We start from the raw sequence: 23,401 nt of genomic DNA, 5'->3' as shown, positions 1-23,401 counted from the left end.
TTTTCATCAGGAGAGAGAGATGGGTATCTGTAAAGGGAATTGCAGATGATCCTATCTCTTTTTGCATGGTCTGTATTGTAAATGTATGGCAACATGAATCCTCTGGTAGGTGCTTGTTAGGAAAATGACTCCTAGTTCTGTAATCAAATGTGGAATAATTTAATGGGAGATTTTAAAGTTGTGTACAGATGGAAGCTGATAACTTTTGGTTAATTTGTATTTCAGAAAGTGCTTTCAAAAGGAAATGGAAAAAGGATGTTTTATTTATCAGAATAATTTTGAGCAAAGTTTCTGTTCATATAGTTAGAAATGTTCGCCTCCATTTTATTTTCCCTTTTTAGAGAAAGTAAAAAAATGGGAATTCCTCTGTCTCTTCCTTCTTCCCCCTCTTTCATGTAGATAAAGAGGAGAATCCAATACAATACTAATATTAGCAACATGTTTATAAACCTACATAAAGTTAGAGGTGCTGCTTAGTTGTCTTCTCTGAGAGCCACATCAATGTTAGCTGGTACTCATTGATATGCTTTTATAAATTTGCATACTACTTTGCAGCAAAAGCAGAATGCCATTTAGTCTGTCCATGCACCTGTTCATTACTAGAAATTTGCTAGATTCCCCTCCAAACTGCTCTTCATGTATAGTATGGTAAAGACCTGTAAAAAGAAGGGTTTCTTCAGTGAGTACACATGGTATACACAGGGTGCAGTGGTCTGTTGGGATGGAAATGTGTAGTTTGCAAGCTCAGCTTTATTACAAACACTGTTATTTAATTTCTGCTTTAGTCAGTGATTTTTGATAGTTTTTCTAGATTTTCTTTCTGTTAATGTTTGGCAAGAATTCAAAGTGGTATTCTGAAGAAGTGGTACATCAACTCTGTATAAATACACATAAATTAAATAGAGCAATGATTATGTCATCTGTAGTAGGCTGGTTAGAGATGGATTAGGATATTTTTGTTGAAATGGAAATTGAAATGTATTTGAATTCAAGATATATTTATTTTTTCATGTATCTAGCTAAATATAATTCAGACTTTATCTGCAAGAAACAAGCAAATCATAATAATGAACAACTGGAGGAGTTTCCATGCAATGAATTGATCTCTGCTACCTGACAGTGATACCTAACATTAATGCTTAGGACTTTAGGACCACAAACTCTTCAGCTGAGGTGTGCTCACTGTTGGCCCAAAAATGTTACGATGAGGAACACAGATTAATTGTTGACATCAGTCCTTTCCCTCCTTTCCCCAGTTTGCTACTGAAGTTGGTGTTTAGTAATCATTCCAGCTTGGATTGGAAGGGATATTACAATCATCTAGTTCTAACCCCTGCCATGTTCTAATCCCTGCCACAAGCAAATTCCCCTACATCCAGTGCCACCACACTCATGGTAAAGAATTTCTTCCTTATGTCTAATCTAAACTTTCCCTCTTTTAATTTAAAGCCATTACTCCTTGTCCTGTCACTACACCAAGTCCCTCCCTATCATTCCTGTAGGCCCCTTTAGGTACTGGAAAGCATCTCTAAGATCTGTCTGAAACCTTTTCTTCTCGAGGCTGAACAGCTCTTTGTAGGAGAGGTGTTCCAGCCCTCTGCTCATCCTCAGTACCCTCCTCTGGACTCACCCTGTTGGGTGCATGTGCTTTGTATATTGGTGGTACCAGAGCTGAACACAGTACTCCATGTGGTGTCTTAGAAGAGCAGAGTGGAAAGGGACATCCACCTATTATGACCTGCTAGCTGAGCTTCTTTGTATTCAGTGCAGGCTATGACTGTGTTTTTGGGCTGCAATTGCTGATATTTACATTAAAACTGGTGAGAGTTTTAAAGTCAGTGGGAATCAGTACTAAGGCAGGACTCATATTCCTTCCAGTAATTCAAACACAAACTTCTTTAAATAATTTGTATCGGCTATAATTAATTTAACTTACTGGTGTGCCGTAACCAGAATTCTTCTGTTAACCTGTCTTGGAAATAACAAAGTCTCCACCCAACAATTCCTGCAGCTTTACTCACAAGTGGTCTTGGTACAGTCTCTGGGGCTATCTAGATGAGTAAAGAGTGAGTGGCCTGACCCAGATTTTTCATGGAACAGTAGCACTCCATAGTCAGAGAAAATGTATTTGGAGTGGCCAACTGTCTGCAGGTAGATGTCTTTTCTTTGTGAAACTGTTATGCTTCTTTTTCTTTTTTTTCCTCAACTGCTCATGCTCTTTTTTCCTCACAGTAAGTCAATACACAATGTGTAAATACCACTTTCCAGATTAGAACTTTATGAGAGAGACCTTAAAAAATTAAAAGTACAGTTCTTTATCATATGATTTATGCATTTTTTGATAGGGCCTGGTGAGGACTGAAATTTTCAATAATAGAAAAAGGAGCTATGTCAGCTTTCAAGTATATAGATTTTTATTGATCTCACTGTCACTAATTATAGAAATGTGTTGGCTATTTATCGTATCATATTTATAATATCATATTTATCATTTCTTCCATATAACCATTTCAGAGCTTTTCTGGTACAAGCACTTTTTAACTTTCCTTTTCTTTTCCTTTCCTATACTGAAGAATAGCTGTGAGCTACCTGAAATTGCTTTTATTTTTTTCCCCAAAATGTATAGTCTTGTTCTAATTATTTAACACAATACAGCAGAAGAAAAATGAGTACAAAGAGTACAAAGGGAGTAAAATAGAATTTTGAAGCAAAAGCTAAGGCAGTCCAAAAAAGAGTTTTCATATAAGTGAGAGAAAGTATTAGATTCATGCCTTGCAGGTAGGAACTTTGCCTCCTGTTTTCTCAGTCAAAACCATGTTTCTGATAGCTCAGTTCTTAGGTTACTAATGAGATTAATTCCTTTGTATGTTCTTGAAATTAAATGTTCAATTTGCCTAGGATAAAAACTGAAATCTATCCATAATCATAAGAGAATAATCCAGTTTTTTTTTTGTTTGTTTGTTTTGTTTTTTTTTTTTTGTGTGTGTGTGTGTGTGTGTGTGTTTCTCCAAGCCTGAAGTTCTTAGAGATACTGAAAAAACAAAACTGATTCTCTCAGCTTGGATTCACACCATGGTCAGGGAGCAACTAGGCGTGCAACATTAGCATCTTCTCTTCTTTTCCAGGCCCGTGGGGGAGATGCATGGGAGATGAATGTGGCCCAGGTGGCATCCAGACTCGAGCAGTATGGTGTGCCCATGTGGAGGGCTGGACAACGCTGCCCACCAACTGCAAGCAGCCAGAGCGGCCGGACAACCAGCAGAGCTGCTTCCGTGTCTGTGACTGGCACAAGGAGCTGTACGACTGGCAGATCGGCACGTGGGACCAGTGCCGGCCTGTCCTCTCCCGCAGCCATGAGAAGCCCCAGGAGTGCCTCAGAGGGGAGGATGGCATTCAGACAAGAGACATCACCTGCATCCAGAAGTCCAATGGGGTGCCTGCTGAGGATGTCATCTGTGAGTACTTTGAGCCCAAGCCCCGCCAGGAGCAGGCATGCCTCATTCCATGCCGCCAGGACTGCATTGTGGCTGAGTTTGCCCCTTGGACAGAGTGCTCTAAGACCTGTGGCAGTGGGCTTCAGCATCGAACTCGGCATGTGGTGGCCCCACCTCAGTTTGGTGGGTCTGCTTGCCCAAATCTCACTGAATTTCAGGTCTGCCAGTCTAGCCCATGTGCTGCTGAAGAAAGCCTCTATAGCCTAAATGTGGGACCATGGAGCGTGTGCTCAGTGCCCCATTCAAGACAAATACGGCAAGCAAGAAAACGGGGGAAGAGCAAAGACAAAGAAAAGGACAGAGAAAAGGCAGTTCGGGATCCCGAGGCTCGTGAATTAATTAAGAAGAAGAGGAATCGAAACAGGCAAAACAGACAAGACAACAAATACTGGGACATACAAATTGGGTATCAAACCAGGCAGGTTACATGTACTCACAGAAATGGGAAAACTGCTGCTCTGAGGTAATCACTGTTTCTTCACTTGCAGATCATTATTTGTCTCTATTAGCTCTAAGATAAAGCACACATAACAGCATGCTGGTATTATTTCACACAAACCCAGGTCCCAATTTACCACTTGCACTATTTCCAGTATGAATATCCTTCATCAAGATCAAAACATTTCTGTGACAAATGTTCAAGCTGTGCTGGGGATCATAGTAAGCATCACATGAACGCACACTGTTAAACCATGCTAACTCCATATTCTCTGTCTACACTGTTTTCTCTTAAAAACTTTATGAAATTTATCAAATGTCAGCTCTGTTCCAGTGGATTGAGGCAAGTTTTCACCTGCAGATTTTAATGAGTTGTTCATGTTTGGAACAGGTGATGTTATTGCCTGCAAGGCACAAAAGTTTCAGAACAGTCTGGGTATGACATATGACAGAAGGAAGATACTGCTTGAGAGTGCAGCATTTTGTCCATTGCCTCTTGTTATGAAAATAACATGCAGTATTTTTTGGCCTTTTAGCTTCCTAGAGTGAAATTCCCAAGACCATGAAACCTCTGTGTGTGTACCTTTTCCCACTATTTTTAATTTGCTTTTGCATCTTTTCCTTCTTTTATTTCCCTGTGGTAAACTTTTCATGATCAGCTGTTTTTGTGTTTTGTTTCTGTAACTCTTTCCATAGGTTTCTGAGCCCTTTTCTGCAACCATATGATTTTCCACTTGCTTGTTTTGTTTGATGTTCTCCTGCTAGCTCATGTATTTCCCTCTTATCATCCAGAACATTTTTGTCCAACTGTAAGTCTTCTTTCTATCTCTTCTACCTTCCTCTGACTGCAGCATTATTCTTTCTACTTTCTTTTCTCCAATACATGATCAATCAGTTTTACTTCATTTGTGAAATGGGTAAGATTCCTTGCTGGATCAGGTTGACATCCATTTCTGCTATGTAGGCTTTTAATAGCTTTTTTCAGGGTACTTTTCTTTGGAGCTTCTGTTATGCCAGTTTAACGTTCCATCATAGAAATTGCAGTAGCTTCAACCTTTCCTTTCAGAAGCCTAGTTACAGCTTTTCAAGGATGATAAACATTTTTAAGTATATTTAATCACAAAACATCAAATTAATATAAAATTTTCATTTCTCCATGGCTGAATATCAGCATGCACCTATAGAACACACCCCCAAATATCTGTCAGTGTAAGTCCAGATGATTAATGCTACAGTACTGGAAAGCTTGGGTTGTTTAGCTGGGAGGTAGTACGACTGCATGCGGATGTGAGGTGTTTAATGGCATGTAAAATCTTGTCAGAACAAAGACTGGGATGAGTTAATCTCCATATATCATGGATGTAGAGGGAGAGTAAAAACAGTCTTAATCACAGAGGTGCTGAATGACACTAGACTTCCTTATACCAGGCATAGAGAAGTTCTGAAAAAGACTGGAGAATTTGTGGTGCTTCCATCTTTGAATGTTTATATGAATAGGTTAGAAACACATATCAGGAATGGTGAGGGAAGTAATCATTGAATAACTCTGAGTTAGGGTTGAATTAGTGTCCGTACAAGGAATCTCAAAGCCAGAGTGCTCAGACAGTGTCAGCTTTTGACTGCAGCACTGTCTTGGTGGTGGTACAGAAAGAAGTTGCTCTTACCTTTTCCCTTCCTGGTTCACATTATGCAGCCCACGCTGTGCTGCAGCCCAAGAATGTCATTATGCTTTAAATACAAAGAATAATTTATTAAACACACCAATTGCTAGTAGCTAGCAGCCAGACATTCTGTTTGAAAGTCTCCAAGATTTCCTACCTTTAAACAAATAATTCAGAATGACAATATTTAGAGGAAGAAAAAAAATAAAAAAGGAAGTTGGTGAGGGGAACCTTCCTGTGCTGAGATTCTGATAAATGGCACAAGAAAGATAAAATATAATTGGCAATTTATGACATACATTTCTCATCATCTTTATACTTGCTCTTGAATTCATTCAGATCAGTAATGCTGTCTTAATTGCAGACACCTCAGAATACCATAAATGCACCATATATTCAGGCTGTAGCAGGAAAATGGATGAATTCTGTTGCCTGAGGCAGAGAAGCAATAGATGGTACAATGTAGGAACAATTCTTCATTGGAGAGAAAATGATATAAATGATGCAGTGGATATTTTGATGTCTAATGAATACAATTTTATGTTGTAAATGTAGAAAGGATTTATAATAGTCTTCCCATCAAGTTCAGCATATAATCTTTTTTCTTCCAGTTGCATAGTGAAAACAAGAAAAAATGGTTAAATGACTCCTGTGAGAAATTCTAGCACCTTTGCTTTTAAAAGACCAAACTATATGTCAGCTATATTTCTATCAGTTTATTTTTATTCTGTGTTCTCTACTCTGTGGTCAAATGCTTTATTCTATGGTTACCTTTCCAGAATCTCAAACAATAGAATTATTTTTCTACCTGGGTTGTCAGTGCAGCCAGTAAAACGATTTTTATAATCTCCATCCATAGTAGGCATGTTACTAAATAATATGACAAGTAAGGTGACTGGATAACCTGCTGTGCTCATGTGAAATGCTCCTCAGATTGAATAGTTCATTTTCAGTGAGTTTTGACTTTAGTAATCAGAAACAATCAGCCCCCTGGCAGCATGACTGGAAGAAGAAAAACCCTCAGGCAAGTAATATTTTTGCAGAGGTAGCAAAATTGATACAGTATAAAAAGGGTTACAAAAAACAAGTTTCAGAAGGATGCTCCAGAGAAAATGATTCTGTAAAGCTGTCAGCAAAACTTCAAAAAGGCAAATTCTCTAGATACATCAGCAAACCAGTCATGGTAAAGAGAAGTGAAAAAAGAAAATCAAAGTGTAATTTATACACTTCATTGCCAAGTGAACAATACATAGTCTCCCGTGAAGGATGAAATATTGGATTTTGTATTGCTTGTTCTGCAACAAGGTACTTGTTATACAGCCTATATTTGCTTTTTTGTTTCCCTCTGTCTGAAATTCTGATGCATTGAAAGCACTTTAAAAATAGAATTAGTGGAGAAGAGAGAATTCAATAATTAAAAATGTCTTCAAAATGACTGCCCTGGATATGTAGCAGAACTAAAAGAGCGTCACTCTTAGTGTAGAGGACTGATCCTCTGAAATGTTTTCTCTTTTTTCTGATGAAAGTGGAGTCAGTCAGAGGTCCCACAGAGAGCCATTAGACTAAAAACTGGCAATGTAGAGAAACACAGTGTGTGTATGTAAAAAAATATTGGAGTTGCAACTCTTTGTGCTATTACAAGTTGTGGTGTTTGTGCCTCATGTTAAGCCTGTTGTTTTCTATTACAATTTATACTCTGTTTTTGTTTTCTTCTACTTCACCAGAATTTTAGCATTTAATCTCAGTCATTCCCTCAAAATTGTTTTCCTGAGCAGACTTGCAGATAAAATATTAGCAAAAATGTTTTGGAAGTTTTTATACAAGCCTAGGAAATAATACTTTGCTTTTGCAGTGTTTTAGCATTCATCACCATTTCACTGAAAGTCTTTGCTAAGTAAGATTCCTCTGGACTTGGGAAAGGGTATGAAATTTGGAAAGACAGGAGCAGGTTATGGACACAAGCATTTGTAACTGTAGATACGTGGAACAGAATTAGTGTTCCTTCTTGACCTGTATGGTTCTGTACTTCAGCAAAAAATTCCCTGACAAAACATATCAAGTTTCCCTCTGGTTGGTTGGCTCATGCTCATGGTGACAGGCTGTGGCTGTTGGGCCAAAAGGCTGCAAGTGGGATTGTATGTAAAAGAGTTCTGTTAAAGCTATGAGTAACTATTAAAAAAAAAAAACAAAACACAACCATTCTGCACATTTATTTTTCACTTGTTTGTATGTAGCTCATTATCTTGCTTAAACTTCAAAAAAGAAGCTCCTGTCTGCATGGGAGAAGAAATGGAAAAGAAGTAGGAAGCAGACCCTTGCAGCTCTTTGGCTTCAGTTGCCCCCCAGAGTGATTACTGATCCCTTACAGTATCTTTGTAGCAGAGGCATGTTTGAGAAGCAGAAGAATATTGATGGCTTGAGGTTATAATGCAAGAGGCATTGTTTATATTCAGGGCTTTTATTTATTTGATGGGAAATCATATGCAATGGCAGTATTGTATAATGGTGGTGGGAAATAGAAGCATTCAAAAATTAAAAAAAAAAAAATTAAAAAAAATCAGAATTCTTCATGGGCAGCTTGGTTTAGCTGCTTTATACATTTAACGGTACAATCCTTTGTCCTCCTTGGAGAGTAATTATTTTATTCCCCTCACTGATTCTGTGCATTTGTGCAGTACCTAGTGAAATATATCTGTACCTCATGATGAATTAATCTCTCTTGGAATGATACCATTACTGTTCTTTACTTAATATACTTTGTATACTTTACACTTTAATTCCGGGTTTGGGAGAGACTGAGTTTTTGTTTCTTCCAACTTTATAACTGAGAGAAGAGAGTTAATAATGGAGTAACAATTACTGAAGTGCCCTGTTAATTTTAGGCACACAGTTTGAGGTATATAATGCCTGATTTTTCAGGTTACTTCATGTAGACCTGTACTCGCATAAAGCACATCCACTGTACTTGTTACTGACCATAAGTCTTCAGCTGGATACCCAGAGAATTAGAAAACAACTGTCTGATTTAGGCAGATGAGCAAGTGATATTTAGAAATCACTGGCTAGAAAAGAGACAGAATCTGATCTTCTAGGGTGACATTTTTATTTCATTGGTCTATCCCTGTCCTAACCCAGTACTCATCTCGTGAATCATGGAACAAATGCCTCCTTCCACATTATGAGCTCTCACTGTCCATTATCATTTGCGTGAAGACTGTGAGTTACAAAAAATATAGCATAAACCTGTCACTTTCCATATGCCATTGATCTTGAGAAGGAGAAAAGTCATCCCGATGTATGTGTTGTGAGACAGAAAATGGAGAATTTCAGACATACAATGCAGCAGCTTTGTTTGTTGTTCCCTGTCATATAACCCTTGCTTAAAAACAGCCTTTAAAGGACTCTGTTCTCTGGGCTTCCCCATGGTACAGAAGGCAGAAAGGGCAGCATGTGAAGGTGGCAGTGGTGATGGTGAAGTAGCTTCAGGGAGGCACAGTGCAGGAGTACAGAGGGATGGGTAGCAAAGCAGAGTGGGCTGGTGGTAGAGGTGAAAATGCATAAGCAAACTTCAGCTTAGTGAGGACCTGGTTAAAGTATGCATGTCTGCATGTCTGAAGGAGGCTTCTTGTGTTATTGGAAAGGAAGGTCTGTAGCTGTTCTTGTAGAGGAAGTCTCCAGGCCCACCAAACTGCGGGAAGCTGTAGAGGGTTCAAGTAGCAGAGCACCTGTAAATATCTCATATTTGGATTATGAGCTGTACACAGTTGTCTTGATAAATTAACTTGGAATTAGTCAGAGCACATGCTGTTAACAAATGTAGAAGAGAGAAGAAGACAATTATTGTGGAAGAAAAACCTCCTGATAACTAAAAACTGAGGGGTAATTGTTAGGTGCATTGTGATACAAAATTGTAAAATATTATTAGAGAAACAGGATGCAAACATAGTTGCTTCCCTACCACTTTCCATTCTGTTTTTAGAATTTCCATGAATGTGAAAGTCGGCAGCTTCCCCATAGATTTTTAATGTGATTTTGTTTGAGGCAGTAGATGCTGTGGAAATGCATAATATTATTCAATGGGTGTTTCTTTTTATTCTAAGTACCTGCTCCATCATCTTACTGAGGCTGCTGTTTTGACAGTGGCTTGTCAGTGTTGCTCTACATCTGACACACCATGCCAAAATCTAGATTTAAGATGGAAATGTACACACTGTGCTGAGTAACTGAAACACCAGCAGTGAACCATTTATTTATCCACGCTGTATTTTAATTCTTTTCACATAATGAACAGTTGTTTTGTTGTTTAGATGTATAGCATTAATATATTTTTTACAGGAATCATCAAGCTTGGATGCTTTTTGAAATAAATATTTATTTAGATACAAATAATTAGTCGTACCTAGCAAAATAGAATAGTTTGTAATATAATGAAAAGCAGAATTGATACTCTGATTATATCCCCGGCCATAAATTCTACAAATGAACAAATTAATGCTATGCATGTGTTTTAAGTAGAATTTCTACTCTTAATTTAGTTGGAGATCTCAGGGCCTAATTCAAATTATTACTGACCATCTTAATAATATTCCTCTATACTGCCTTTTTTCTGTCTCATTGTGAGAAAATAGGTATATTAATTGACTTTAACATTCCAAAATAATCATGTAGGTTGCTCTGAAAGTAATGCCTCCTTTTTATTTTCATGGAAAGTACAATAGCTATAAAGAACACAATTACATGATTTGATAGAGCAACAAAGCATTATATATGTATATATATATATATATATATATATATTTTTTTTTTTTAACATAGTAGCCACTGTCCATTATGCATTTTTCCCAGGAATCAGCCAGAGCCTGCAGGCTGTGCTCACAAAAATCTACACCAGCACAGGGACCCACTGTTGCTGTCACCACTGTTGAAAAGCACCATCCACCACTGTGCTCACATCCACTGTTTGTATTCATAAATGTTCACCACCTCTCTGGGCAACTTGTTCCAGTGCCTCACCATCCTTACTGTAAAAAACATCTTCCTTATGTCCAATCTAAATCTCCCCTCTTTTAGTTTGAAACCATTTCTCCTTGTCCTATCACAACAGACCCTACTAAAGAGTCTGTTCCCTTCTTTCTTACAACCCCCTTTTAGATACTGAAATTCTGCTGTCAGATCTCCCTGAAGCGTTCTCTTCTCCAGGCTGGACAGCCACAGCTCTCTCAGCCTGTCCTTGTAGTTGAGATGTTCCATCCATTGGATCATATTTGGGCCCTTCCTCTGAATTCAGTCCAGCAGGTCTGTATCTCTCCTGTACTGAGGACTTCACATCTGGATGCAGTACTCCAGGTGAGGCCTCATCAGCACAGAGCAGAGGAACAGCGTCACCTCTGTTGCCCTGCTGGCCACATTTCTTTTGATGCAGCCCAGGATACAGCTGGTTTTCTGGGTTAAGAGGGCACAGTGCTGGCAATGTTCAGCTGTCATCCACTAGAACCCCCAAGTTCCTTTCAGCAGGGCTGTGCTCTATCCTTACATATCCCTGTTTGTATTGATAAGTGGGACTTGCCTTGACTCAGGTGCAGGACCTCTCACTAGGCTTTGCTGAACCTCATGAAGTTCACCTGGGCAAATTGCTCAATATTTCTTGATCTTGTTAGCACACCACAGTTTTTGAACAGCCCCTCAGTAACACCATGGAATTCATTATTTTATTCTTTCTCTTATTTGACTGCTAAGCATCTGGGACGTTCAGTACTCTCTTGTTTTCTTCATAAGCTTTATAATGTTGTGGTTCATCATATGTGCAGAGCATCCTCCTAGATGGTGTTGATAAGAAAAAATCCAGTCTAGCTCCTAATATTGACCTTTTTATTTAGACATCCAAACTGGAATTGCACACTGACATGGACAGAATACAGGGAGCAAATCTAAAATGTGGTTTATTAATTGTATTAACCAATATATTTTACTTTCACACAGTACTTTTATTTTGTTTATTTTCTTCCATAGTATCAGAAGCTGAAGTGGTTTTGTTTTCTTCCAAACTATTTTGGCTGTACGTATTTGTTGGCTGGATTAATTAAACTGTGAAAGAAACATGGGAATAATGTTGTGAGAAGCACTAATCTGGACAGTATTAGGACTGTAAACAAGTAAGAGAGGCCTTATTGTGTGATTCTAACAGACCATTATACTGTGAGGTACTAACATTTCCTCAGAACAATGTACAGTACAACTAATAACAAACAGTGCAGCTGTGGGAAAAATGAATCAGAACTATGTCATGAGGGATACTCATTACATTCACCACCAGGAAAAAATGCAGGTGCATTTTCAGTAACCTTTAAACAAACGAGTGTGTTCCAAATTTAAACTGAATCTCTCAAGGCTGACTAGACATCACATTTTTTATCTTCTCAGTAACTATTGGGGATAATATGAATAATGGATTTAAATCGGCTTTCTACTATCTCTTCTGTCTAGCACCTGCTCAATAAACAGAATTATTCTTTTCATTTAATTTTATTTATGAGAAAATAAGCTGGTTTTTTTCTGTAGCAGAGTTTATAGCAATCTATTTCAAAATCCAATTGTACCTTTGATGAAAGAATGGTAGGGTTTGTATTTGTGTTTTTAGTGATTAATGCACCCCAACACACTGTGTGAACTCTTTGATGAGAACACTGTGTAGAAAATATAATAGCTTCTTGTAACGGACTGGGACATCGTGCTTGTTCTTGTTTCCATATACTGACTCCAAAATCTCTATTACTTATACAGAGCATCTCTTAGGTTTCTGTGGTGGTCAGTAAAGAAGAAGGAGAAACTACTTCAGCAGTATCATAAGCTTAATCCCAAATAACACAGCTATATAAATTCAGAATAATTGCTGCTGGATTTTCTAGTGTAATCTGACCAATGGAGTGATCATTCAGGGTTGCTGTAGAAAAATTTAAATAATTATATACATTAGCAACTAAAAGAGAGAAGATTTAGAGTAAATATTAATTCATTCAGACTTAGGTGTTCAATTATTATATATTGGTAGGGTTTCACTTTGGAATACAAGGAGAGTTTGTATTTTTTGATAAACATGGAGTAACCTTCAAAACGAATGAAGTTCCTTCAGATTCTAGGGTAGAACTGCTCAGCAAACAGAGGGGAAGGATGGATCAAATCCATTCCTTAGACATCTCTAAGGGGGTAGAGTATGTAATGCCTGTGTTGCTTTGGTGTGGTTCCTGACAACAGAGGTAGGCATATTTTGTATGAATTTGGTGATGTGCTGAGCTCTCCTGACGATGGTTTGTTATAGCTGTGTCTGTTTTCCACATCAGGGATGAGGGTAGGTCAGCCACATCAGGACTGGAGCAGCCTGAGTAAACCTGTAAGTGCACCTACAGAGAACTCTAGAGCCAGAAGGGCAAAGAGCCTGTGGATGTGGTCTACTACCACATCAAATACTCATTCATGGTTGAAAGATCACAGTTTTTAGTTTAAATGTAAAATTCTGCTTAAGTCCTTTTTTATTACAGCTCTAACCCCTGGCTTTTGTTTCCTGTGAGTGAGAAAAGTTTATGCTGGCATCAGTTTCCCTGCTGAACCACAGCCATGCTATTCATTTCAGAAGTACAGGAGAGTCTATATGTAATTAAATGGGAAATCAAATAGAGAAAAAAAATAAATATCAGAATTACAGGAGAATATATATGTTAATGGAAAGTAAAGGGTGATAGCTTAATAATTATTAATTCATTATTTCATTAAAGAAACCGAACACTGAATGTTGATATAGGTGAAGGAATGATGAAGACATGGTAGAGTAGCACAGAGAAATAAAAAAATGTTGAACAGTTTAATTGATTTACACTGACCTTTTCAATTGGGCTGTATTAACATTTTAGGTAAAAATAGTAAATAGCAGTTCTTGTTAAATTTCAGCATTGGGTAAAAAATTTCTTGTGAACAGTGTTCTCTCTGCTGTACAATTTGGATTTAAATTATGAATGCTGCATGGAAGCTCTGTAGTATTTGAACATGAAGAACAGTTGTACTGGGAAAAACAGCAAAATGATCTTCAGAATGATGTACCCTTAAAACATTGGATGTGTGGACTCATGTTTCCACTAACTTTTGGATTATTCACATTTCTTCTTATTTGCAGATTCTTTGGGGCATCCTCAGAATGAGTCTTGGAGAGCCCTCAAATCCAGGCCAGTTTTACATGTCAGAGTTGCCCAGTTTTAGAAGGAAAGAGCCCATGATTGTAGGGTATAACTGTGTTAAAAACTAGGTGAAAGAAATATTTTGGAAAGAAGAAAGAGACATGTGAGGACCAAGCTTACAGAAGTCTCTAGGCTCATCAGTGCTATAGAGAGAATGCATGGAGTATGGTTATGTAAGGCCTAATGCCAGGAATTGAAAATAACAGCGTGTCTTTAAATCAGAAATAACCTATCTATGGTTACTGGTGGGTAAAAGTGATGTGTAACTCATGGCTTCCAAGATGAAACAGATGCCAGGACCTTAGCCAGGTTCAGATAGTAACTGCATTAATTCACAGAAGGGTTCTTCACTGCAAAGATGTAACTTGTGCTTGGGAAGACTATGCTAGTTTGCTGGAAAATGGGAGTACGCTAGAAAAGCATGACCAAATACTTGACCTCTTTCCATTTGTGCCATCTTTTGGCTATTGAAAGACAGATATTTGACTGTAGGAATCATTGGTTAGAACCATCTTATTTGTATTTTCTCACTAAATTTTCAGTTAGAAGTCCATCAATGTGTGGAGGAAAAACCCACACAAAAACCCTCACCTGTAGATGGAAGTTATAAGATTATGGAATAAAATAAATAATTTACAGAAAACTTATTATTCTGTATCAATGTAGAGATCAGTAAGGAGTCCCAAGTTTTTGGCTTTATATGTTGAGAGTAATAATAATAACAAAACAAAATATTATTCTATGATTCTATGAAAATAATAATAAAAAAATCCTAGTTGGATTTATAGAGAAGTTAATTAAAATTGTTTTTTCCATAACTTTTCTATACAGTTTAAAAGATAAATGTTCAGACTAAGACTACAGACACTTTAACAGGTCATTGGCATATAAAGGCAAATTGTTCTGATTTTTAAAAATTGTAAAATTATGATTCACTCTCTAACAGAAATTTGGGGTACTTTAGAAAGAATTGATTTACTTGCTTGATTAATGCAATTTTATCACACATATAAAAGCTCAGTGAAAAGGCTACTTTCAGCTACCAACTTGCTCATTAATACACAGGTACTGTGGTGGTTTTGCTCCAGGCCTATGCCTCTAGCTTCTTTCTCTTTGTGTCTATAGCCTCAATTATCCCTGAAATTACTTTGAAATTCCCATGGGGAATCTTCTTATCTGCAACAATGTTTAGTTTTTTATTTATTGCTGCAAAGAGCAAAAGTGAGGCTGCAGAACGTGACTAAACACAAATTCCTAACCACACATCTCTAAAAGAGGTTGAGCAGCAATTATGGCCTATCTTTTGCCCTTTGAACCGACATCATATTTTTTTTTTACTTCATTTATCTAATTCAAGTATTTGAGGTTGGGAATAGATTCAGTGTTGGATTAATAGCAGTAAGACTCATTCAAGCTCTGTGACATTTACTTGGTTTTGCCTTTTCTTTCCACACTGTCATGTACCTGTTTATAAACCGTAATCTTTGCTTGCCCGTCCTATGTTTAATTTTAAGTGATACTTCCTCAAAGCACAACCTTGCTTCAGATACGGTAGTACACCGTACTCTTCCAAAAGACAGGTACATAAGGTGCTATATTTTGATAGAACAGGATTTCTTTTTCATTGTTATGCATGTTGTTTGTTTGTTTTGTTACTGTTTTGGAAACAAAGAGAAAGAAAAGATATAAACAAGAATAACACGTACACAGAGTTCTGCACTAAAAGTAATGCCTCCTATTTCATTATGTTGGCCCATGATGTCATAGGTAGATGTTGGTGGTATGGCAGTAGAGGTTGAACCTTCCCTCCAGTATTCCATATTTTGTTGACATGTAACAATGGGAGCAGAAGGGAAATCTGACAGAATGGCATCTGACATGGCCTGTATGTGAAGCATACATATTCCACTGAATTCCTCTGCGAGGTAAAAATTGCACCCACTGACATCAGTCAGCATTTGCTGAGCGTTTATGGAGACCAAACAGTGGATGTGAGCACAGTGAGGCAGTGGGTGGTGTGTTTCAAAATGATAAAATGAATGATAAAATGAAATGTCCTTGACTTCACTGCTTAGCAATAACTGAAACATTGGTGTGTTAACAACATTGTTTTTCTCCTAAAACCAAAACCAGCAATGCACTATGAAGTAAGAACTCTGTGCCAGATGAAACTGGCGCAGTATCACAGCTTATTCCTTTCCTGTACACCCTCATCACCTTTTGATTTACACACAGATATCATTCCTATATACTGTGGGCCATTCATCTAAATTTTCCATGGAGTTGATTTAGTCCATGCCTTTGGGCTCCCTCATAACGGTCTTTCAGGGTAGGAGAGATGATGAATAATGTTGAGCCTAAATCTTGTTCTGTTAGAATTCATTCTTCTTTAATCTGGGTGATTCTTACTGTAATACCATTAATAAGGCATATAGCAATCATAGTAGTGATAATATGCAGTATTATACAATTGCTAACTTCATACAGTTCAAATTATTGGCTGTTGTCAAACAACATCAAATCCCCTTGAGTTAAATACCTGACTTTACCATCCTTCCACATTACCCACCATGTGCACCCAGGTCCTTGAGCAAAAGCAATCCCACAAATAGGCTTGCCTTTGCCTGAGGCAGGAATAACCCAGACTGTCTTGCCCAGCATGTTTTTTCATGTTCACTACAGGGACTTTATTTCCTTCTACAGTACATAAGAGGTATGACTGTGCAGGTCTAGCTTACTTGGCTCATATTTGAACGTCCCAGCACCCACTTCTCTCAGTGTGGTCTTTAACAGTCCATTGTATTATTCAATTTTCCCAGAGGCTGGTTGCTGCATGATAAAGGATGTTATATCCCCACTCGCTGTCATGCTCTTTGTGGTTATTTTGGAAATGAATCCCATTGCCTGACTCATTTATTTCTGAGGTGACCTGTTTCCATAAGATTTGTTTGTCAGCCACCAGGATAATGTTTCAGGTGGTGGCAAGGGACATATCTTTTTGAGCTCAATTGCAGCTCAAGGTCTCATTTCTCCAATCCATTGATCTACCAAAAGAACTGGTACACTTTGTGTTGCAGTGGAGGTTTCCCTTGTCACGGAAGTAAGCAGTCTCTGTATGAAGCCATGTAGGAATCACAGCCAGAGACAACTTCAGGGTTTTGATGGTTAGCTTCAGTGTAAAAAGAGAATTACTATTATTTTTAATAGAACAAACAAACAAACATGAAAAAAAACAAAAACAAACAACATCAACAACAACAACAACAAACAAAAACAAAAAACCACCCAAATTCTGAGATTGATAATTAGTCTTTTTCATGTAACACCTCTCCCAAAGAAAATTAGATGTGTGAGGTCCACAGCAAAATATTATATATAACTAATCGATCTACTTAGTTCTCACCAAAGCTCCTTTTCAGTGGCAATTTTATGCATCTTCACTGGCAAGATGTATGTGAAATTAAATTCAGCCTCAGTCACAGTATAAGTAACGAGATTGGTTTTATCTGCTCTCCTAGGAGTCACACTGGAAACAAACTTGGGATGAGGCAATGATTTATCATCTGTTCACTGATTTGCAAGTACTGTTCATGTTAGAATCCATAAGGAATAAATCTATCCCCCAGTCATCAAAATGTGTTCCTTGGTGGGATAAATGAATCTAATAGCAGAAGTTTAGTAATTTCTGTATTGACATTGTCAGTAGTTACTGTAGTCCTATGCCAGATGGGACTAGAGGAAAATGAAAAAATATCCACTAGGCACTGTCAAGGAACAGTTTTCTCAGCAGCTTTGAGCGTCTTCCACCTTAGATAGGGTATAGTTTCTGTTCTAAAGCATAATAAATGGTGTATGTAATGTATATTTTTTGTTCTATTTTGTTTTCCAACTTTCAAATAATGAGAATATGCAATTTGTCTTATGAAGAATCATATTACATTGACCAAGCCTAGGAAACTGCCCAGAAGATACAGTTTAAACACTAAGTGTTTTGGCTACTTCTTTTTGTCTATTCCCTTTGCATTCCTCCATCGTCCAAAGTATGTTAGGGATGTACTAGGGATAATGGAAACTATATCTGTCTAGTCTTTTCAGTATCCATATATCGACCACAAATCTTTCCAGCTCCTTTCAGAACCTGTTGACTCTGACTCCAAAACCAAGGTTTTCTGTTAGCAAGATGCAGAAGTACTCTTTAAATAGATCTCCTGTTAGTCTCATCAAGGATCCCTACTTCTTGTATTAGGAAGTTCTGTTAATAGCAGTACAACACAATCCTGGCTATGTGTATAGCAAAGTTTTACATAGCAACAGAGTTGTTGTTAGCATTAATTATTCTGTATGGTGGTGTGTGTTTGTTTTAATTAAAACAGTGAAAGTAATACTTGCTATGTTGATTATTGGAATGATCATTTCATTGTGCCATCTGCAGATAAATCTTCTTCCTGTCTAACTACTTTAGAGGCCAGAATTTTATTACAAAACAGACTTAATATGCACACCTATATTGCAATTGTAATGAAGGAGTTAAAGTTACAATCAGTTTAATTTTGTTTGAACTTCAGTATTTCTCATTTTCCTATTGTGAATGAAGATGGAAAGTTAGAAATAGGTTAGTTGGAGGATAACTTTAGAAAATGCAGAGGCATTTGGAAGGAGAAAAGTTTGCTAACAACCTATGGGCATACATAATATGTGGTTAAAGCAACTAGTGAATGGAAATGAAATGACAGACTCATGTGAACAGGGAATTAAGGCTATGTTTCACTGTAGTAGAAAAGGCTCTATTTTATGGGAGAGGTTTAGACCATGCAATATTACTGTGGCAATACACCAGCTGATAATAAAGCAAACAGTGTCCAAGTATTCAATATATATGACTTGATTCTGTTATTGGTCTTTCATGCATTTTTTGTTCCAAGAAAAATAATTGTGCATACCTAAAAATAGAAAATAAGTTGTGAAAAAAAGTTTATTTTCTCTTTTGCATTTCATACATACTTAGAAGATTTATATTTTAATACAAATATAAGGGATGACAATGCGAATCATTTCTAATGATATATGTTTTGAATTGGTTTAACAAAAAGCATTTTTACCTGACTTTTGAAATCATATACCTGTGGATTGAAATCTAACAACTTTATAAATACTGACTGACTTTGCTTGTTACAACAGACAGCATTTTTCTGTAGGAGTTCACATCTCTCTGTTCATATATATGCTGAATATTGTAATGTTGTTCTTTTATTCCAGCTTTTGCAAGCAAGACAAGTTGCCAATTACATTCCAGTCCTGTGTGATCACTAAGGAGTGCCAGGTGTCAGAGTGGTCAGAATGGACCCCCTGCTCTAAAACCTGCTTTGACATGACAACCCCTAAAGGGAATCGTACAAGATCACGGACCATTAAGCAGCTCCCTATTGGCAGTGAAAGTGAATGCCCTCAATTAGAAGAAACAGAGCAGTGCATTACTCAAGGAGATGGTGTAGCACCATGCATTACGTAAGTTGGTTCATTTCAGTTCAGTTCTCCCTATACTAAAATGAAAAATTTCAATTAAGCATACATGGCCAGTAATATCAACCAAATCATTACTAAAGCAATACTGAAATAATAGGTTTGATTTTTATATCCTTTGCAAATTCAGTGCTTTCCTTAAAAACCTGAAGTCTGTAAATGGCAGCTATTAGAGTGAAGTCACTCCTTTCTCTAAATACAGTAACAAAAACCCAAAATACTTATTCTTTACATTAGTGTTCACTTTTAAAAGAGAATATGTTTGTGTGTACAAAGACAGAGTTAAGATCACAATAAATGAACTGTATTCATTTGTCAGTAATCTCCCTATATAACATTTCTGCCAGTATTGTTTTCTGAAGTATTCTGTTGGAAGAACTGCTGAACATAGTAAAAAGCTGAGAAATATCTCTGGCTGACAGACTTTTTAATGAGTCTCTTTAGAGCACAATAAAATAAAGACTGGGCTCCAAATGGAAAGTGGGAGAGCCATTAGCCGTTATTTATTATCAGTAAATAAAATAACCCTGTTCAATGTTTAGGTGAAATGACAGCAAGCACCCTACATTCAAGAGATTGCTGTAATACTTATCAAGACTACTATTAAAGTTCCAACTGTGCTTTTTCTTTACCAGAATAGCAGGAGGGACTGGGGAAATGTCATTTGATGTTAAGCCATTTTGCATCTCCACCTTTGACTCTGGTCCTTATTTTTCATTTAAGAGTTGAAATGTCATCTTTACACTTATCCAAGCCACAGTGGGAAGCAGTTTGCTTGATTTAGCCTTAAAGTGATTCTTGGATAAAGAATTCTGTGGCATTTCTTGTGGTTCATAATTCTGACTGGGATCTTAGCTCCAAGTCACAGAACTTCTTCCCTGTGCTGATTAGAAAGCTCACAGCTTCTCATCATTCATCAGTACCCAGCAAGTATGCTTCGGCACTGCAGAGACACTATCTTCTTGACAGTGAGAAAGGAACTTACTGAAATGGTACCTGTGATAATAAAAATATTATTCTTTTACCTTGATATTCATGAGAAACTTCTGTGTCTCTTATCAAAGATGAACTCAAGACTTTTGCTTTAGTGTTTTTTTTTGTTGTTTTTGTTGTGGGTTGTGTTTTTATTTCTGCCTCTCCTTTTCTGGCTCTTATGTTCCTCAGCATGCACATTTATTTGATATTTTAGTTTGTTTCATATAGACTGTCTAGTTCTTAATGATTGCTGAAAGTCACTGTCAGTTCAGTTAGCTTATCTGAACATACACCTATATTTTTCTGCATATGAAGTTTTTCTTCCCTCCAAGACAATATTTATATGTGCAGTATGTCAATTTGACCCAGGTATGGATGGCGGACCACAGAGTGGACAGAATGCCGCGTTGATCCTCTACTCAATCAACAGGATAAAAGGCGAGGAAATCAGACAGCACTGTGTGGAGGTGGCATTCAAACCCGGGAAGTGTACTGTGTGCAAGCTAATGAAAATCTCCTCTCCTATTTAAATTCCCTCAAGGAAAAAGAAGGTAAATTTAATTTACTTGCAATTCAATTAGTCTTCAAAAATCAGAGCACTTCAGCATTCCATTGCTACTTGACAGCTGCTGTCTTCTATCACGATTTCCTTGTTACATTACAGGTTACATAAATCCAAGCTTAAACAAAAAAACCAACAAAACTATTTTGGATGAAAATGTTTAATTGCAGGATAAGAAATTTCTTTATGATGCAAATGTTGGTTCCTGACTATGAATTACTGTTCCTTAATATTTACTGAAAAATATTGTCTTATGAGGATATATCTCAATTAGAAAACAAGTGAGAATGAAGGTCAGAAATACTGCATTTTGTTCCTTTGTCTACTGCAGTTCTCCCATGTATCTTTGAGCTGTATGATGAACCTATGAAGACTGAGATGCAGATGTAATATACCAATTCTGGAAATTAAACTCAATGTAGAAATGTGTGAAAACGTGACTACATTTCATTCTCAGGGAATTCATTTTTCTTTCCTTGATTTGGTCAGATTTTTAAGACACTTTGAAGACTTAAGGCCAAAATAATTTCATGGTTTTTTTTTTCACCAAACTGAATGAGAGACTACTCTTTGTGACTGTCACAGCCTGCAGAGCTCCATAAGAAAATAGAGAGTAGTTTAGGAGAAATATTCTTTACTTAGTTTAGCAGTGTGGAACAAAACTCAAGTTTTTTTTATGTTATTTTTGCATGATTATGCAGCACTGTAAATTTAGGTATGTCAGTGACTTAAGCTAACTGTATTTAGCTTGTTAATTAATTTTTATCTATCCTCTTCTGTAGCTGTTTTTTTAAAAAATAAAAGAGCATTAAAATAAGTAAATAAATACAGCCACATACTCCAGGAAAAGGGATATCCTTATAAAAGCCGTGTGTAATGCAGTACCTAGAGCAGAGTTGAACTAGCAGCGGGGTAGCAAGGTTTCTGCTGAGAGTTAAAGGCACTCACTAGTGGTAGTGTTAGTGCCTAAATCTCTTTCAGCATGAGTACTTGGACTATCAGGGTGTGACTTGTATGTTCAATGGGCTTCCATCTGTATTTATTAAAGAAAGAGTTTTCAAGCTGCTTCATCTAATGCAAATCAAAATGCCCAGGGGCTTTTAGTAAATCGCCTCTGTGGAACAAAGTTTTGATGCTCCTGCCACAGAGTAAAGAAGTAAGAACTCTTAGCTAAACAGAGGTAACAATAAAATCCGTGGCAGCTTACTGTTCAGTATGGTGATTAGGATTTGGGTAGGCTGTGAAGTCTCGCTGGCTTAGGCGGGTGTGAAATCGGCCCTTATCAGAGTGTGACAGGAAGGCACAGAGCCCATCCAGAGGTAATCTCTGCAGGCCCCAGAAAGCTGATTAAAATGTAGCTAGTCTTTGGATGCATAAACATGAGAACAATTTTGCACGAGCTCAAACTCCGGGTGAATTGAATCTTCACTTGCAAAGCAGCTCTGGGGTGTTTCCATGTGTGGGAGCAGGTTTAAGAAGTGCTGTTTCTCCATTCCTCCTTCCTGCTCCCCTCACACCATGAATTCAAGAAGAACAGAGTTCCAGTGCTCTGAAAAATGTGCCAACCAGTGTATATTACTTCAAAACTAGGGGCAGTTTGAGGATGGAGCAAAGCCAGCAAGACACCTACCAGTGTTAGCTTTGAGGAAACGCCTTCATTTCAGTGCAGTTTGCTGTTGCTAGTCTGTCTGTCTTCAGTCAGGGTGACTTCAAGACCTCCATTCTCACATACTCATGGTGGCGTTTCCCTGTTATTTCAGAAAGTCAGTCACAGAGCAAGTCGAAGGCTAGTGCTGCACCTCTGCTATCCATCACTTTTGAAATAACAGGTAGGTAAATGAAGGCCTCTGACCTGGCCTTTCAGTCAAAAGTGCACCAAGAAGGCAATGTCCCTTTTGGGGGAACTGTGTTGGCTGTATGTGTATAACTGACATGTTAATGTAGCTCTAAAAGAGTTGAATGAATTTGTGAATTATCATAAAATTTAAGAACAATTTGAAAGTGTCAGGCCTGAGCTTAAGCAAATGAAGTTCATTAGCCAGCTAGGAAGCTCAAACAATTCTCAGTGCTTGCTACTGCACAGTTTGTCAAGTGACTGATATCCCTTCCAGTCTGAGTGCTGGGAATTACTTCATTGACATTTCCTGACATTTTGTGGCTTTAAAACACCAAGCTAGGGCTCCAGAAGGTATTTTAACTTATAAGACTTACCTGAACTAGAATTCCCCAGAGCACTCCAATTTGTATCGTCTCCTATCAGAATTTATAAATGTTGACTTGAAGAAGAGGGAGTGCAGGATGTAGTAATTAGCTGACAATCAAGATTCCTGAAGGCCACTGTTGTTCTAACATCTCATTTAATTTCTCCATCTCTTCATTTAATTTGTTCAGTTGGGAAGTTTCTTTTAGAATAAGACTGTGAGATCGGCTGTGTCATTTTTTCCAAGTAGAATTAAAACTCATGGTGTAGAAAGAGGATGGGAAGAAAGTTCCGATATGCGCACAAATTTATTCTGTATTTACGAG

The 23,401-nt window shown here is 37.5% G+C and overlaps 1 protein-coding gene across 9 annotated transcripts in view; it reads left to right on the top strand.

The window, feature by feature from the left end:
• Nucleotides 1–23,401, top strand: part of THSD7A (thrombospondin type 1 domain containing 7A) — a 258,813-nt gene that overhangs the window by 137,983 nt on the left and 97,429 nt on the right. For 8 of the 9 annotated variants that reach the window (XM_015853613.2, XM_015853618.2, XM_015853619.2 and 5 more), the window contains 4 exons: nucleotides 3,126–3,957; nucleotides 19,075–19,323; nucleotides 20,683–20,864; nucleotides 22,636–22,704. In XM_015853613.2, coding sequence (XP_015709099.1) covers nucleotides 3,126–3,957; nucleotides 19,075–19,323; nucleotides 20,683–20,864; nucleotides 22,636–22,704 — 1,332 coding nt within the window. The remainder of the gene's footprint in view (nucleotides 1–3,125; nucleotides 3,958–19,074; nucleotides 19,324–20,682; nucleotides 20,865–22,635; nucleotides 22,705–23,401) is intronic. The other variant, XM_015853616.2, reaches the window with a different exon arrangement.

This window comes from Coturnix japonica, chromosome 2 (genome assembly GCF_001577835.2).
Source record: "Coturnix japonica isolate 7356 chromosome 2, Coturnix japonica 2.1, whole genome shotgun sequence".
Taxonomy (NCBI): domain Eukaryota; kingdom Metazoa; phylum Chordata; class Aves; order Galliformes; family Phasianidae; genus Coturnix; species Coturnix japonica.
Note: the sequence above shows the minus strand (reverse complement) of the source record. Positions and strands in the feature narration are given on the sequence as shown.